Source organism: Cyprinodon tularosa, unplaced genomic scaffold (assembly GCF_016077235.1).
Source record: "Cyprinodon tularosa strain WSP-4 unplaced genomic scaffold, ASM1607723v1 ctg94, whole genome shotgun sequence".
Taxonomy (NCBI): domain Eukaryota; kingdom Metazoa; phylum Chordata; class Actinopteri; order Cyprinodontiformes; family Cyprinodontidae; genus Cyprinodon; species Cyprinodon tularosa.
In genome coordinates this window covers 2,135,409-2,151,710 of record NW_024039718.1, presented here as the reverse complement: position 1 = coordinate 2,151,710, position 16,302 = coordinate 2,135,409, and the positions used below count along the sequence as shown (strand labels likewise).

Genomic DNA, 16,302 nt, shown 5'->3' with positions numbered 1-16,302 from the left:
CTTCATACACAATCCTCTGAAAAAGGTACTACTAAAGTTTTTTTTTTTAAAGGATAAAAAGGGCAAAGATTTATGTGAAACCTGAAAAACCTGACTTTGTAAATACTCTTGTAAGCCATCATAAACTGTAGCTTTTTCCATTACACTCAGCCATAAAACATTATTCATTTCTACAATTGCAGTTATAAGGAAGCCTGACCCTTTCTCTGAAAAAATATTGCAATCATGTAATAATGCTTCTCTGTATTTGTGTCAATTTTCGCTCTAACATTTAGACACTCTCTAGTGTCAAGATGTCCTTCATGTTCATACTTTTCCTTGGAAGGGAAAAAAAGGAGGTCTATTTAGCAAAAATACCAACATTCATATCAGAGATTCAATTATACCTCCTCACTGCAACTACACCCTAATAAATAGTGTACTAAAACTAGGAGGGCACTTTTAGATACTCAGAGACAAGCAAAGGGATGTGTTTTTGCCAGAAAAAAGTGTAAGTAAAAGCCAACAAACACAAATAGGAAATGCTGCTAAAAGAAATGTTGGACCTACAAAGTACAGGGTTTTCATGTCAGTGAAACGTGAGAGTGGTTTAGTTTACCTCTGTAGCACACAGCAAAATCAGGTCTGCAGGTCAAAAAAAAAAACTCTTTCAATATCAATTAAAAAGCAAAATGTACATTATATTTTATATTGATTAAGATGCAGTGACTTTTAAAATAGCCTGCTGTAGATTTGCCAGCCTCACAACCACAGACCTCAATATATTTTAAGATATATGTTAATATAAATATAAAGGATAGATTGTTTTTTAATATATATAAATTGAAATCAGATTCTTTGTAAGCACTCCTCTTATTTCCAAATGTCCCCACATTGAGACAGTAAATTAATTTCAATCGTGTTGTACTTTACCTTACTAGCAAGACTATGCAATTACCTTAATGTATCAGTATGTATTCATGGAAATCATCAAAAGAACTGGATTTTACTTTTACATAATTATTTTTGGCATATTCACCCTTAAATCATCTTATTTAGTATTGACTGCGTGCTTTCGATCCAGTCTAGTATTACAAAATGAGGTCAATGCACTATAAAGCCTAATAAGCAGGTTAATAGCTAATTTTGTGGGTTGAAATGACTTTATTGGATTACCATCATGCAATCTGAGTGTATATTAGCAAGGATACAGTCCCGCCCAGGGAAAAGGATTTTGTGGCGCACCATTTCTCCCATGATGCACCCCACCGACCAAATGTCCACTGCACGCAAAGAGGTGAAGGTGGCACGCAGAGAGGAGAGCAAAAAGGAAAGAGGGAGTAGCAAAGGTTAGATGAATCTCAGTGAGAATTAGTGATTATCAGATTATTCAATAGGTGAGAGAGGCAAGTTATGAGTCATTTTCATCCATAAAAAAAAAAAAGCTGAGGGAATAAGAGAAAAGGAAAGCAGAGCATTTGAAGGATTGATTATCTAAAGGAAACTGGATGACAGGCTGTCATTTTATGTTAGAACTCTGACTAATGAATCAGAGCAAAGCTGGCATTCAGTCATGTGTCTTGATGTTCTGGAGGCTTTAATTAATGACTCACTGCTCCAGCACTTCAGCTCTAGTGCAATTCAACCAGAATCAAGTTGTTTCCTTTGCGACACTCAGTTTCTATCACAGGATAAACACGGCTCAGCTGAAAGTGCTAGGCCCTCTAAACTTTCATTTGGAGCATTCTGGTAGGGATCTGTGATTCTCCAAACATAATCATTAGCGAATCTCACCATTTTCTTTGTATCCCATTCCCAGGATGACCTCTGGGGCTCTGTAGTATCGTGTCACAACATACGGGGTCATCATGAAACTCGTGCCTGCAGTTCTAGCCAGACCGAAGTCCAGGATCTTCAGGGTGCAGTCAGACTTCACTACTATATTGCTTGGTTTCAGATCCTGGAGAGAGGGGAAACAGTTTTGCGATCATAAATTATGCTAAAATGATGCTGCTGAGGGGGAGCATCCCAAAGGAAACATCTCTGCTGGGTAATTGGTGGAAGTCTGAGCTAAAACCCAGTGTTAATATGGCGGGGACTACCTCCAATAAAAAGGCTCATACAGCAGGTAGTTGCCATGGAGACTCTGCAAATAGGCTGTTCACAAGAGATTGCCCACCGAAGAGTCTCATGGCTCTTTCACTAAACACTAAATCCCACTCTTATGACAAGAGTTGCTTTTAAATCTCTTAATAGTCTCACACTTTTTATTTCAGAGCTTTTTTAGTGCAAGTTTACAGTTGTGATATTGTATTGTATTATTTTATTTCTTGGTTATATCTGTTTTACTAGGTGACAGTACTTTAAAATTCTTTGTTTGATCAGGTCTACCAGTCTTCTAATGCTACCCTGCATATTTTAGTTATTTCTCAAAACACATGAGATTCTAGAGACAGCAGATCACTTATATAAAAGAAGAAAATACACTTCCACTTTATCTTTGATGAGATACCTCCCTGTCACCAGCAATTATTCTGTTCAATACTACTGACTAGAACACTGTAAAACTACCAGAAGAATAAAAAAGGAGAATCAATAAGAATGGCGGACAGCAGCGGTTCCTAGACAATTAAACAATCAATCAATCTGCAGCTTAATTTTAGCCTCAAATAATCATCAGTTCAATCAGCAGCAGATATAAAATACACAGAGCTTTGAGGTGAGTTTGGGTTTTAGCAAACTATGATAAAACCCGGCTTCAGGTGCAGGATGCACTAGACCCTGCAACACGTGCGGTTATGGCCGAGAGGAAGGGGAGGAGTCCCGAAGAAGACAAAAGGCTTCAAGGCGGAGCTAGCTGTGTGGTAAGTTAGCCAATACAGGGTCCAGAAATGAAGAAAACCTCAGAGTCAGTAAGTTTGCGCCAAGATAACTGGGTTCTCCTCAGTCTTTTGACTCAGGAAAGGAGGAGGAACGGTGCATCCCCTCGGATCTCTGCTCTACTTAGAAATGACGGTGACAGTTTTTGTTCAAGGGCCCTAATACAGAAAATGAGTTGGGAAGTTGCAGATAATCTGTTCATGCTGATTTCAACCCCAAACAAACTTCTCCTTCAAAGGAATGATTAGAAAATGGTCTTACAGCTTCCCCATCCAGAATGCAGCACAACAGCATGTTTCCGAGCACAATGTGCTACAGTTGAGGTTTGTCTTCAAAGCAGTGAGCAGGATGCAGAAGAGGGCAAATGGCAGGTTCCCCCACCTATCATGAGTCACGGTGTATTGTCAGACCTGCTTTGGAGCTTCGGTTATTTTTGTTTTTGGGTACCTCAGCCCAACAACATCGTTCAGGGTTGGAAAGTAACTTCAGACTGCTGTGCCAAATCCAGACAGCCTTTAGCCTCATGGACATCATTACAGGACAGAAAGGCACATGGATGGTGTGAGTAAAATTAGGACTAGACCTTGATGCATCATTTGCACACAGAGTACATAGAATTAAATAATGTATTTCTGTTAAATGCCATGAGGTGGGCTGTGCCTATACGCCCTGCAAAACATTTAGGGATTCCTTATAATAATAACTGAACTTTATTGATCTCACATTGGAGAAATTTACCTCTGCATTTAACCCATCCCCTTGGGGAGCATTGGGCTGTCATTGTGCGGCACTAGGGGAGCAGTCAGGGGTTAAGGGTCTTTTCCCAGAGACCCAGAGCGGGATTCAAACCGGGTACTGCAACCTTCTCAGAGAAGAAGCGCACTGCTCTAACCCACTAGGCTAACACTATCCCCATAGTTCCCAAGTGCAAGATAGGAAGGTCCTATACTATGATAAAAAGCATAAAGCCTCTTTTTCCTAACCCCTTCCTTACTACCGGCACTGTTCGGACAGCACTTATCATGGGGACCACTGATGTACTCCTGCTCTGTGTTAAGAGTCCTAACTTGCTGTATTCGGATTGAGCCCTGGTGATCAGTCATGTGTGTGGAAGCAAGGAGACACCTAAAACATGCAGCAGGGTTGAAACCCGCTGCTATAAGGTCCTGCTTGGTCTTCTAACATCAGGAGGAGCCTTTTAGAAGTTATTTAAAACTTAGCAATACATAATTGACTATCTTTTTTAAGCAAATGCCCTTATCTTTACTGTTTAACTGCTTTTCACAATAAGGTAAATGGTAAATACTAATCCATGATAAGACTAATAGGTTTTAAAAGAGTCCAACATTAAAACAAAGTTTTTACGTAACAAAATATGCTTTTAATCTTTTAGTATCTCCTCTCTGACCAAATATCTTGTCTATGCTTCATAGTTGATCACTTTTTATTTTAAAATCCTTCACTTAACCAACATGAGCTTCATAACTTTGCTAAAGTTTAGTTAGCATAGTGATGCTTCATACAGATGCAGTAGCATACACTGGAAACACTGCATCCCATTTGATATTCTACTAATCTCATTTGTAGTGTCTGATCTTTGAACAGCAAATAGCCTCTCATATTCCTAACACTATGATCCCAGCCAAAGTATTGACCAAGCAAACTGCAGGCTGTAGGACTTTCAAATTAAACAAGTAGAGGAGAAAGGTACAGCTGATTGTCTCCTCTTACCCTGTGAATAATGCCGGCTGAGTGCAGATGTTTGATACCACACAGCATCTGGTAGAGCAGATAGGACATTCTCTCGTGGTCGAGCTCCATCTGAATCACCTGGCACAAGTTGGCATCCATAAGTTCCATCACAAGGTACCTGAGAAAATGAAAGGTGTCAGGTCAGAAAGTGATGCATTTGATGGGTTAACCCTCCATGGATCTTCTTCGTTTTAAAAATGTCTGCATTAAAAATAAAAAAAAACAAGCAGGGCAGGGCTGGGGGAGACTGTGCTAAAAGCAAATGCTCTCATTTATGATTTAGTGTGACAGCTTGAATCAGCTTTAGGTAACACCTCAAGTACTACTCCTGAATGAAAACATACTGGGCTAACAATTTATTATAAAAACACACATTTTTTTTTTTTTTTTATCAAAACAAAGATTACAAAAAAAAACTCACACATCTTGGAATTCCTCTAACGATTTCTGTGGTGTGAAGACATTTAATAAACTGATTATCTGTAAGAGAAAAAGTGCATTTAGTTAATTATTATGCTGTTAATCAAAAAGAGAAAAACAAATTGATTGAAATTGACTGAATGTTATACGCTATGACTGCTATGAAGAACTGGTTTAAGAAAACAAAATGGACTGAAGAGGTGGGATGGAGCCAAGCGAAGAGGATAATATGATGGGACACAGAGAGACGAAAACAAAGTACAGCAGTGGGGATTACTCTTATTCCTCCAAGTGCTCTCTTTTCTCACTCTCGCCACTTTGCTGCACTTCTGCAGGCTAACAGATGCATGGTCACTACATTACATGGGGGCTAGTGTAGACATTGTTTCAGGGAGATTTGGCCAAAAATAGAATCCTGCTGACAGCAGTTGTATTTTATTGTCTTTCTTCAGAAAAAAAAAAAAAACAACTTACATTTTTGTGATTGACACATTTCATGAGCACCAACTCCCTGTATGCCCTCTTGGCATGGGTCTGATTCTGGAAGGGTCTGCTCAGCTTCTTTATGGCTACGTTCCTGTCCAGGACAGCATCATAGCCCGCACTGCAGAGAAAGAGTAAGAGGGAGAGATAGAGCGCACATAATCATCAGTATTCCTTCAGCATTCATAGCTAGGTTGTTATCTGGGTGCGTATGTGTTTCCACGCTAATTGGGATTTGCAGTGACAGTCTGTGATCTCATAAATAAATCGAAAATTCTTTGTATGATAAAGTTTGTTTATGTAGAGGAAACCAATTTCTGTAGATATACGTTGAATAAGATATCTAGATCCTGCTTTGACATTTCTGACATTAAATCAGACTTAACTTTGTCTGTTTAGAGCAAATAGGACAACAGCAATATTTCTATTTGATAAATGATAATGATATGCAAACATGTTGCAGCAAAGTCAGTAGATGAAGAGTGTAAAGAGGACAGGGCTAAACACAGCCCCCACTGCAATAGTATCAGTAGGTTATGTCATATTTATCTCTAGTTTCCACTCAAAAGCTAGCATCCCTGCCTACTATAAGATATGCCAGGACTACATTAATATAAAATATAAAGTTGAGAATTTTATTTTCTCATATCATTTTTTTTCAACAGGACTGTGAAGAAGATGGGACTCAACATTACAGTTTTTTCCAAATATGTTTCCATTAGGAAACTAACATTTAGAAATACAGCAATGAGCAGCATCTTGAGCTCAACTATTCATCCTTTTCTACACTTATTTATTTTTAGTACTAGTTCCTGGACTAAATTGGCAAATGCATGGTGAGAAAAGATTATTTTAACAAAAGAAAGGATGAAGTCACTGAGCACATGCAATTACAGGGACTGGGAGGATAACAAAAGAAAACCTAATGAGGAATAAACAATAAACACTATTTAAATACAAATGAGAAATGACAGGCAGTATAAAAACTGGTGAGTGCAAAAACAACACAGAAAAGGTTTATATTCTGATTAATTCCTTTTATTTTTTATATCATACCTATAAGAAATTGTCACTTTAGGTCTAAAAACATTTGTCCTGCTTTTCATATCTAATGGACAAAAAAATCTTAATCTAACTGATTTAGTTAAAAAAAAACCTGTTTGAGAAAAACATAGGTACCAGCTGGAAAAGGTGTGTAATGCTGGAATTCATTTTGCTTTGCTAGCTTAGTGCAACTCTCCCCCTCCAGAGACCTTTTATATTAGAGCTACTTGCAGCCCGTTATGTTGACTTTCAGAGAAAAGGTGTGGAGAAAAATAAAGCATAAAAATGTCATATAATATTCAGTATTTTTTTTTCTCTATAGTATCCCTTTGATGGTAAAGGGACTTTTGTGGCATTTTATGCTTTACAGAAAATGCTGACTGTAAAGTAGTGTGGAGTTTTTTTTATGTCTCTGTAGAGGATGTATATCATAGATTCATAAAAGCATTTATCCAATAAGGATTTTAGTCGTCATCACTTTTTAGATGAGTGAAAGGTGATGTCATGACCAACTAAACTACTAAAAGCCTTGATCAATCTTTAAGATCCCTATAGGAAAGCTCTAAAATATTTAAATAATTATATTATATGCAAATCCCACTATCCGTTAACTAAATTGTATATTTTCTGTATTATATACATTCACATTATTTAGTTGATCCACCTAGATTTCCCTTTAAATGTATTTTTGTACCTGTTGTTATGTTATGTAGAGCAGGTTATTTTTATTTTGTCAGCACAAATATGCAAGAATCTTAATATTCATTTATTCGCATTAAAACACAGAGTAAACATGATAAGATTAGACTATAAAAGCTTTATTTGAGAAAAAATAGTAAGGTGCAGCTGCCTACAGTATGAAAACTACATTCAGACAGAGATCTGTGTGCTATATAGAGAGCAGCTAATCCAGAAATCTTAGTTTCTATGCTAAGGAATATCATTTTCCTCTAAGTATTTTCCCCAACTGATTAACCAGAACTGTAATGACATATGTTGCAAGTTGAACTCTCAATGTGTCAAAATAACGAGTAAACTTCTTAGTGTTAGTTTAATGATTTAAAAAAACAGCTCTGCATAAAAACATACAGAAATAAGACATTCTTAATTAAACTCTAGTATATGTACACAATCCCATTAGTCAAAATAAAGCTGATATCAGGGAACAGGACATCTCTACATTAGTGTTTGTTCAGCCTGCTATGTTTACGGGCAACAATATTAGCAGAATGACTCTTAACTTGTCTCATTTGCATGTTCTCTGGCTATTCTCTGGGAAATTGCCCGATTGCATAAGCAAAGCACAGTGCGCCCTTGCAGACTCAGAGATAATCTTTAGATCCGTCTGCTGGTGAGCACATTGCTTGTTTGATGCTAGCTGTTGTAAGTGAGTCAGACAGATGTTTATGTAAATGTGATTATGTCATCCATCTAAGGATTGGACTAAAGTTGAATAAAAAAAGGATTTTTAATGTTTATTCTCTATTGGATTGAGAAACTATTCAATGTTATACGTAAACAAATGCTGATACCTTTCAGAAAATACATCACTAAATCTGAAAACATCTGAATAAGAAACGTTTCTTGCTTGATCTTTCAAATCAGTCCCTGGGACTTGATTATTACCACCAGATTACACCAGATGACAGCTGTGGGACAGGTACAGTTCCATATACTCCCCGTGCCATCCGTCTCTAAAACATCCTCAAAAATGTGCAACATCTCAGGATTTGCATCAAATGTAAATTCAAAATAATGGCTCTGGAAGAGGGTGGCTAGGGTCGAGGAAGCAAGACATGGGGTAAAAGAGGGCATGTGGAGGGCAAAAGTGCTGATACGTCACCCTGGATCATCTGTGTGGATGTTTCTGAGAGGTTGTATTTTATCCCAGTGACACAACATTAAGATGGACATAAGTTATTAAAGTGTTTGGTGTGTCGACAGAGACGGTGAGAGGCATTTCTTTAAGTGGAGCCTTGGCAGCCGTTGCACTGCATTCTTGCAGAGAAGGCGTGAGGTGAATTATAATGAAATCAGGCTTCCTCTGCAATCTGGATTAAGGATTCATAAGGAGAAATTTATGTTAGACCCTAGGTCCATTTATCCGCAGAGCAAATAGAAGAAACGCTATAAGCTCACATCCTACACCTAAGATAAAAATTAGAACAAAAATGCTGTCCATGTTTTATGTTTCGCCTAAAAGAATTTATTTTTAATCTTTCTACATTCAAAGGTAAAATGTTTGAAAAAAAAATTATCAAAAATGTCAAACTTTTAAGATCTTAGAAAATAAACACACTTTCATTTTAACTGAGTAATATTTGTTTTATAAAATGCATCTGCATCTTATCACTTAAGATAAATATTTCACCAACGTGATGTGATAAACACTTGTTTTTTTTTTCTCTTGTATTAAATAAGTATAATATAAATAAGTATAAATAATCGTCAGAAGATGGCAGAAGTTTGTTTTTCATATATTTAAAAGCATTAATGAACATGAATTTAATCAGGAAGCATTCTGGTTTTACCAGATGTCTAAAACTCTTGGAAATTGTTTAATATGCTCAACATTAAATGGCTTTTCTGAATTACTAATAAATGCAGCTAAAGAGCTTGTTCTTATCCTATTTCCATAAAATAATGCCTGAGGCAGGGTTCCTAAATACTGGCTCCCTCAAATTCACCCTAATTTGTTGATTTAATCACCTGCTGAAAACTGAGATAAACTTTAAAAATGAGCCAACCCAATCATTAAATACAGATAGCCACATCAAACAGCTTCATGCTATTTAAACTAGGATATAAAAAAAATTGGCACAGCTGTGAACTTACCAGACGATTCCCTGAGCTCCGGAACCAATGGGCTTCAAATTCTGGTAACGCTTTAGAACTGTGAAGGTAGAGTCTCCCACTTCCACACTGTAGAACTGGTTGTCCACTTTGCTTTTGCTCATGTTGTAATGTTTGGCGATATATGACACATCCACTTGTTTTCCAAAACCCTGTGTGAGGCAAACGCAGCACAAGAGAGGAGTTACTCTTCATGGAAGAGAAAGCAGCGGCTAACATTTTTAACAGAACAACATAATTAATGCATTCAAGGCAATTAAATACAATCAAATAATACATCACATAGAAATAACATAGATATTGTTTTAATATTTGAAAAATGAACTATTTCAACAGGTATGTTACATTTTACTATATATTTCTGATTACAAGCAATAAAACACATTTTAAGCATTTCAGATGTTTCATGGTCTTCCTTCATATGGTAAATTTAAAATCCCCTTGAAAGATTCGGCTCTAAGCTCTGACTGCCAATTTATTGCTCCATTTTCAGATATATTGCTGAGGTTCCTTTCTCTGCTGATAGGTTTACTATCATTTTAATGTCTGCGTCCACTATGAGGGCAGCATATTTTCTTCATGTAATGTTTAATATCATTCAGATGATGAACATTTAAGCTCCTCCAATACAGTTATTCAACCAAAATAACCTTCCAAAAGGCTTTGGGCTCCTTAATAAATATTTTTGGTCTTATGTTAAGTAAAGAATGGGTCATTTTTGCCAGTTTCGTCATTTTAAACATACATATGCGACATACACTATCTACAACTTAGAAGTAAAGTATGGCATATACTGTTTTTAGTAGGTTTAGTAAAATGACAACAATGGGGACTTATTTGAAAAAAAATTATTTTTATGATTTTTTCTTAAAGGTAAAGAGGAGAATTTTTTGCAGATTTTTGTAAGGGTCTGCCCTATCCACTCCGAAAAAAAAAAAAATGTATGAACATGCACAACCCTTTACCCGCTTCGGAGAGGGAACACCTATTAAACGTGTGCAAGAGCATGGACAAGCATGTTTCTCCTCGTGCACGCTCTGTTTACAAGTTGCTGTTTCTATTGCTGTTTCCATTGCTTACTTTCCAAGAGAAGATTTGCAATTTTTCCACTATGTCAGACTCACCACCACCACGAGCATGAAGAATGGCCTTACATAAACATATCACCAGAATGATTTACAATTAGGAGGACCACTTAATTTGATGATCCACTCGGAAAACGAACATCCTCCACTATACCTTTAAATTTTGTAGTATAAGACTATATCTTAAACTGTATCAGTAAAATCTATCTATTTTTTCTACTCTTCTTTTCTCTAAATGGTTCAAAAATCAACAGCTGGTTTAAGACAGACTTAATTTACTGTAACTCCAGACCTAAATCTGAGTTTAACCAGTCCATCACGCTTACTAAGAAATCCTCTAATATGTCTGAATTAAAACAGTTCTGCAAAGAAAAAACTGCCAAAAATCCTGGCCCTTTGAAGTGTTTGTTACAATTTGGTTGAATATGTTCTTAGTTCAACCAAGTTGGTTTGCACAGAGTTTTATGCTTAAAAAATAAAATCATAAATTGAAAACAGCCTTCCATTTGTCTTGGATAATCCTTGACAGTTAACACTTGTTAGAGGATTTGAAATATGTAAACACAAAAAAGTGCGTACGTAAATAAAAGAAATCCAGTGATTTTTTAAGAAAACATTTTTTTTCAAATCAACATGTAAGTTTGCTCAAAATTAATATTACATGTTCTTCTTTCCCTTCAAGCAACAAAAGCATAGCAGAACAGGCAAAAACATATACTAGCTCTATTATTACATCAGTGCCACTAATTGCGTATCTCAGATAGACTTTATTACATCATTGTGCACACACTAGTCAAGCTTTAATTACTTACGCAACACAGGCGCGGAAATAGTGGTGCAGCAAAATAATAATTACATTAATTACGTACTGTAATTAGGCCACAGCTCTGCTTGGTACTACTGTGTGAGTCCTATAATGGCAGGAATGTCCCAAACCCATGATCGTATTGTTTTAACATCTAGCTGTAACCTTTCATTAAACAGAAGTACCAACGGTGGTTTTAAAATCGTAGATTAGATGCAATCTAACGAAGCCTGAAAAGCGCCAGAGAAACTTAATCTACAGTCAGATGCTGCCCTCCCACACATACTGGATGTATGGATTATGCATTTTAGAAATGAGTTTGACATTTAAGCTATGAAAGCTCAATGGGAGGCTAGAAATTAAGCCCCACTTTAGCCAAATGCCTCAACTACGGATAAACACTGGAGGTGTTGAAATTCAGTATGAAATCGATAGAGACTGAAATAGTTTTGTACAGTTGTAATTGTCAAGATGAGGCTAAAAGCTCTTTATGCTCTTTGAATCCCTTTAGGAAATATATAGGGATTCAGTCCATCACATTTGTTTCTATATTTTACATTAAATGAGTCTGTTTGCACCAAACAACATAGAAATCAAACAAAAAGACAGTAAAACACATGTAGCAAATAAGGGAAAATGGAAGGGAATGAATACTGTACCTTTTTTACCTGTAAGGAACACACACCTGACAAAAAGCTATCTTTACATCCAGGACTGGTTGGCTGCAGTTGTATAAGAAATGTCTGCTCATAAATACCTGGAAGACACAAAAAGGGGAGAAGCAGAGTCAGGGAGGAACACATAGGCAGGAGTGTGCAAATAGCTGTATTGAAATGATTCTCATGACATGAGGGATGACAAAAATGCAGCCTCCAAACATGAGCTCTGCCTATATGGAAAAAAAAGGAAAAAATAAATCTGCACCTTCAGATGGATCAGCTATATGCTAAAATGCAATAAACTGACTCAAGCCATTATAGGGCATCTGTGAAACTAATTCTGTGAAATCCTTCTTTGCAGTTTTTCTCTGCTGTGATATTGACTCCTTTAACAGCATTCACAGCTGTTTTCTCTCTCCTTTTTTGTTTGCCATCGATCACGATGAAAATGACCACGACCCATCCTTCTATAAATATTAACTGATCGATAAATCATTCCCTCATCAGACAGCAATGATCAATTTATATCTCTGCCTGTAGATAATAGAGATATAAGCAAACATTATATATTAATATGAGCTATTAAAGAATAATAATGTCTGATGACCTGAATATGTGAATTAAGTCCATTGAAACTGCATCAGTATAGGTATTTATAAATGCCATTACTTTCCAATTTATTTACCTGCTTACTTCCATATTTGTAAAACCTTTATAAAGTGGAAAAGTGGCCCTTTTAAAGTAGGTAATGTTTTAATGAAAGCATGATTTAATTTTCCAGACTTACATAAGGTACAAAATAAAAAAAAAGATCAGTAAATATTAAGCAACAATTAAACTCTGAGTCATACAAATTTCAAATTGGATTTGTATTATTTGATTAGTGATGTATCAACAACTTGATGACCATGATTATTGAAAATGGGATTGTTCTGCATAAAATTTGTGAAAATGCAATAAACTATGCAATCTGTGCAATTCAATTCCTAAGTAGATTTTTTTTTCCTTAATTATTATTATTCCCAAACCAAATTTCCCAGATATTGCTCTTTTGAAGCATTGCTTTTCAGTGTTTTCCTAAAAAATGTATAGTCATGTAGATATTTATTGGCACTACATAATGTGGATAGATGGACATACTATAGCTTTTGCAGCACCTAATAAGTTAGATTTTAGTATTGCTTAGTTTTAAAATGCCTGTGGCATCCTTTTTCACAAAAAAAGAAACTGAAAAGTATTTCATTGTGACTAAAGATGCAATAAAAGACAATTATGACTCAAAAAAGGAATATGTCTTTGTTAAAATTTGACAGTCCAAACCCGACCAGAAGTAAAGATGAAAGGGAAAATGGGGATCCTTAACTGTACCAATGCCAGTTAAAAACAGTTCAGATAGATGGCAGGCTGAGCAAAAATAACATTAATATGGTAAAACAGTGGAAGGTGCAATTCACGGATCAGTTTGCACCACTTTTCTCTAGTGAACAAGATAAACGTTGTCTCAAACAGAGCTATAAAACTGACAGGGGACGGGTGGGCCGGCCAAATGAATGCGGCCTATTGTAATCTGAGGATTCTTTACCTGTCAGTTACCTGTCTAAGTCTCTCTCTTTTTAAAAAAAATTTTTTTTTTTAAAAGGGATGGACATAGCATAGAAACTGTACTTTAATACACTTTTAACGGTTTCTTCAAACAGCAAGCATTTTATGTTTTATCATTGATCCTCATTACATAAAAATACATTCTAAATCTAGTAGTCTGAAAGTGCTTTCGTTAAGGAGACCTTAACCGCATTTCTGATCACCACTCATTTCAGTTGCAAATAATTTTTTTTAACAGTATTTTAACTGTGCTATTTTCCTCTACATATATTAGAATGTATAAAACGAGAGCACCTTAAACTCCATTTTATATCTCATCAACTCTCACCAACTTCACTTTTCCAATGATATCTTGATCTTCCCACATTTCCAAAGTGGGGAATTCTGTTTTCTGCCTGATGTACAGTATCACTTTTCCACCACACATAGTGATTTGCATGTATGCCTAAGATATTATTTTCTTCTTACCAGACAGGTCAGCTGACAGCCTTGACAAAACCTAAAGAACTGACGAGTGGGGGCCCTTCACTTCATACTTTGTATAGTCTTGATTGATGAATCTTTGAATGAGGTCTTGCCTAAAATTTTTAATTTTTTAAATAACCTTTTCTGGAAGCAAAAGAAACTAATAGTTAATTAAATAAGTGAAGAATATCTAATTCTTTATTCATTAAGGATAAAAAACTATACTTATGTATTTATTGCATGCATCTGAAGTAACATTTAAATGTTTACATTTACAAATAAAGATCTTTCCACTTTTTAATTTATGAAATATGCAACACATTTGGCTTTCCATACCTGCTCCAGTTGTAATTGATCCCATTTGTACATTTCTACTTGTGTGACATGTTTGAATTACTGCCTTGAAGCTGAATTGATAAATATGTACATATAAAAATACATTTTGTGCGTGTTTTTCCCCTTCAATGAGAAACCAAATTAAAATAGTTAATGTTACTAAACAAATGGAAATGAAAATATATTTTGTAACAGCAGTTATAACTAAATAATAACATACACAGTGACTCGCACTGGGGTGATGCAAAAACTCTGTGGCAGCTGTTTGCCTACACTGCAAAAATGTTCTGAAAATGAGTAAAAATGTCTTAAAATAAGTTTATTTATTCTTAATATGACTAGGAAAATAAGATGATCTGCCAATGTAATTAGCATTTTTACCCTTAAATAAGATAATTAGATAAAATGCACTTGAAAAAAGAGACTTCAGTTGTTGTTTTTTTTCTTATTTTCAATGTACATTGTCTTGTTACAATTGGCAAAGAGTTCATTTATCTGCTCAATTCAAGAAAAAAATGCTCTTATTTTAAGAAAAATTGACTTACTTAGATTCTAATTTTTTGCAGTGTAACACAAGTGGTTTGTTGCTTATTAGGAACAACAGGCATCAAAGGGTTAAACCACAAAATGTTCTGGTCAAATCTTTCTTAAGCAGTAAAGTAGGATTGTTTATTAATTCACTGCCACCGCTGCAATGTTGACGATCTAAAGTACTGTTAGATCTAAAGCTGTTCCTGCGGCTGTTGAGCCTCTGTACCCTTCCGGTTAAAGTGATGAAGCTGCTGCCTGACCATGTGAGAAGAGGAAGATTCAGGTTCTGTATTTTCCTGTCTCCACCTGCAGCGCAGTCCGCCTTACATATAGCAGCTGGACAAACATCAGAGAAACTGCGCAAGTGGCATAACCAGTTAGAAGGAATGGCTGGTTGGGGTACTTCCCAATACTGGAGTGGATCATTGAAAGAAACTAATAATAGGAAAATAGTTTATGAAACTTGTCAATAAAGCTCCAATTTCCTTGCAAGCATCTTTAAAAAACAATAAAATTTGTGGCCAAAGATGTGGCAGGCTTGTCCTTCTGACAAACCCATTTTAAGCGTATTAATGCCACAGCTGGAGTGAGAAAGTCAGTGTCTTACTCTTATTAAATGTAAGGCGACCAAAAGTCACAACCTGTAGGATTCAAAAATTGCATTTGTTAAAATTCAATTATACTGCAGTTGCAATTAATTGCCCAACTCTCACTGCCTAGATCTGCCTCTCAATGCACAGTAGCTTACTAACCAACCAACCTAAAGGTCAAAGGTCAGTCGGTTTAAAATCTAGAACACATTTATTGCAATGTATGATTTAAAAAAAACTCAGGTAGAACCAGATTTAATTATTTTAATGCTCAGTTACACTGTTTAACCTGTAGGACCAGTTCATTGTGTAAAACAAAAACATTTCCTGTTGGTTTTAATGTTGACAGAACAAAAACTTGTCCTTATATAATGCGTAAAGAGAAGATAATATAAACTGAAGTAATGCCATAACCACTGCTGTCAATGCAGAATAAAACTAGGTAAAGGGACTATTCATGCTGACACAAACATTGATAAATACATAATTCTCTCAGTATTTCTAACTTTCTTATATTACGTATAAAAAAAGCTTCTGTAAAGAGCACATAATACTTTTACCTGACAGAAGGCAAACAACTCGGTTTTTCTGAAGAAAAGCTTTTGTCGATTTTCTGCTGCTTTCATTAATTAAAAAAGTAAAATAATTTATACAGGAAACTGTATGGATGTTAAGGTATATATATATATAATCTGTGTGACTTTGGTTAAGTTCCAAAACTTTAACAAAATGTAAAATTACCGATGAGAGGATGTACTTTAATAGTTTGGTATGAGTGGAAAAATTTCAAACTTTTTGTATTACCTCTATTCTGCCAT

At 35.7% G+C, this 16,302-nt stretch overlaps 1 protein-coding gene across 6 annotated transcripts in view; it reads right to left on the bottom strand.

Annotated features, from left to right (window-relative positions):
- The window catches only part of mapk10 (mitogen-activated protein kinase 10), a 40,431-nt gene that overhangs the window by 11,665 nt on the left and 12,464 nt on the right, over window positions 1-16,302 (bottom strand). For 4 of the 6 annotated variants that reach the window (XM_038274964.1, XM_038274969.1, XM_038274968.1 and 1 more), the window contains exons 2-8: window positions 11,987-12,058; window positions 9,394-9,563; window positions 5,506-5,635; window positions 5,033-5,091; window positions 4,591-4,729; window positions 1,774-1,939; window positions 1,191-1,262 (exon numbers count right to left, since the gene is read on the bottom strand). In XM_038274964.1, coding sequence (XP_038130892.1) covers window positions 1,191-1,262; window positions 1,774-1,939; window positions 4,591-4,729; window positions 5,033-5,091; window positions 5,506-5,635; window positions 9,394-9,563; window positions 11,987-12,058 — 808 coding nt within the window. Of the gene's footprint in view, window positions 1-1,190; window positions 1,263-1,773; window positions 1,940-4,590; window positions 4,730-5,032; window positions 5,092-5,505; window positions 5,636-9,393; window positions 9,564-11,960; window positions 12,059-16,302 lie in introns of all 6 variants that reach the window. The other 2 variants (XM_038274966.1, XM_038274965.1) reach the window with 2 other exon arrangements.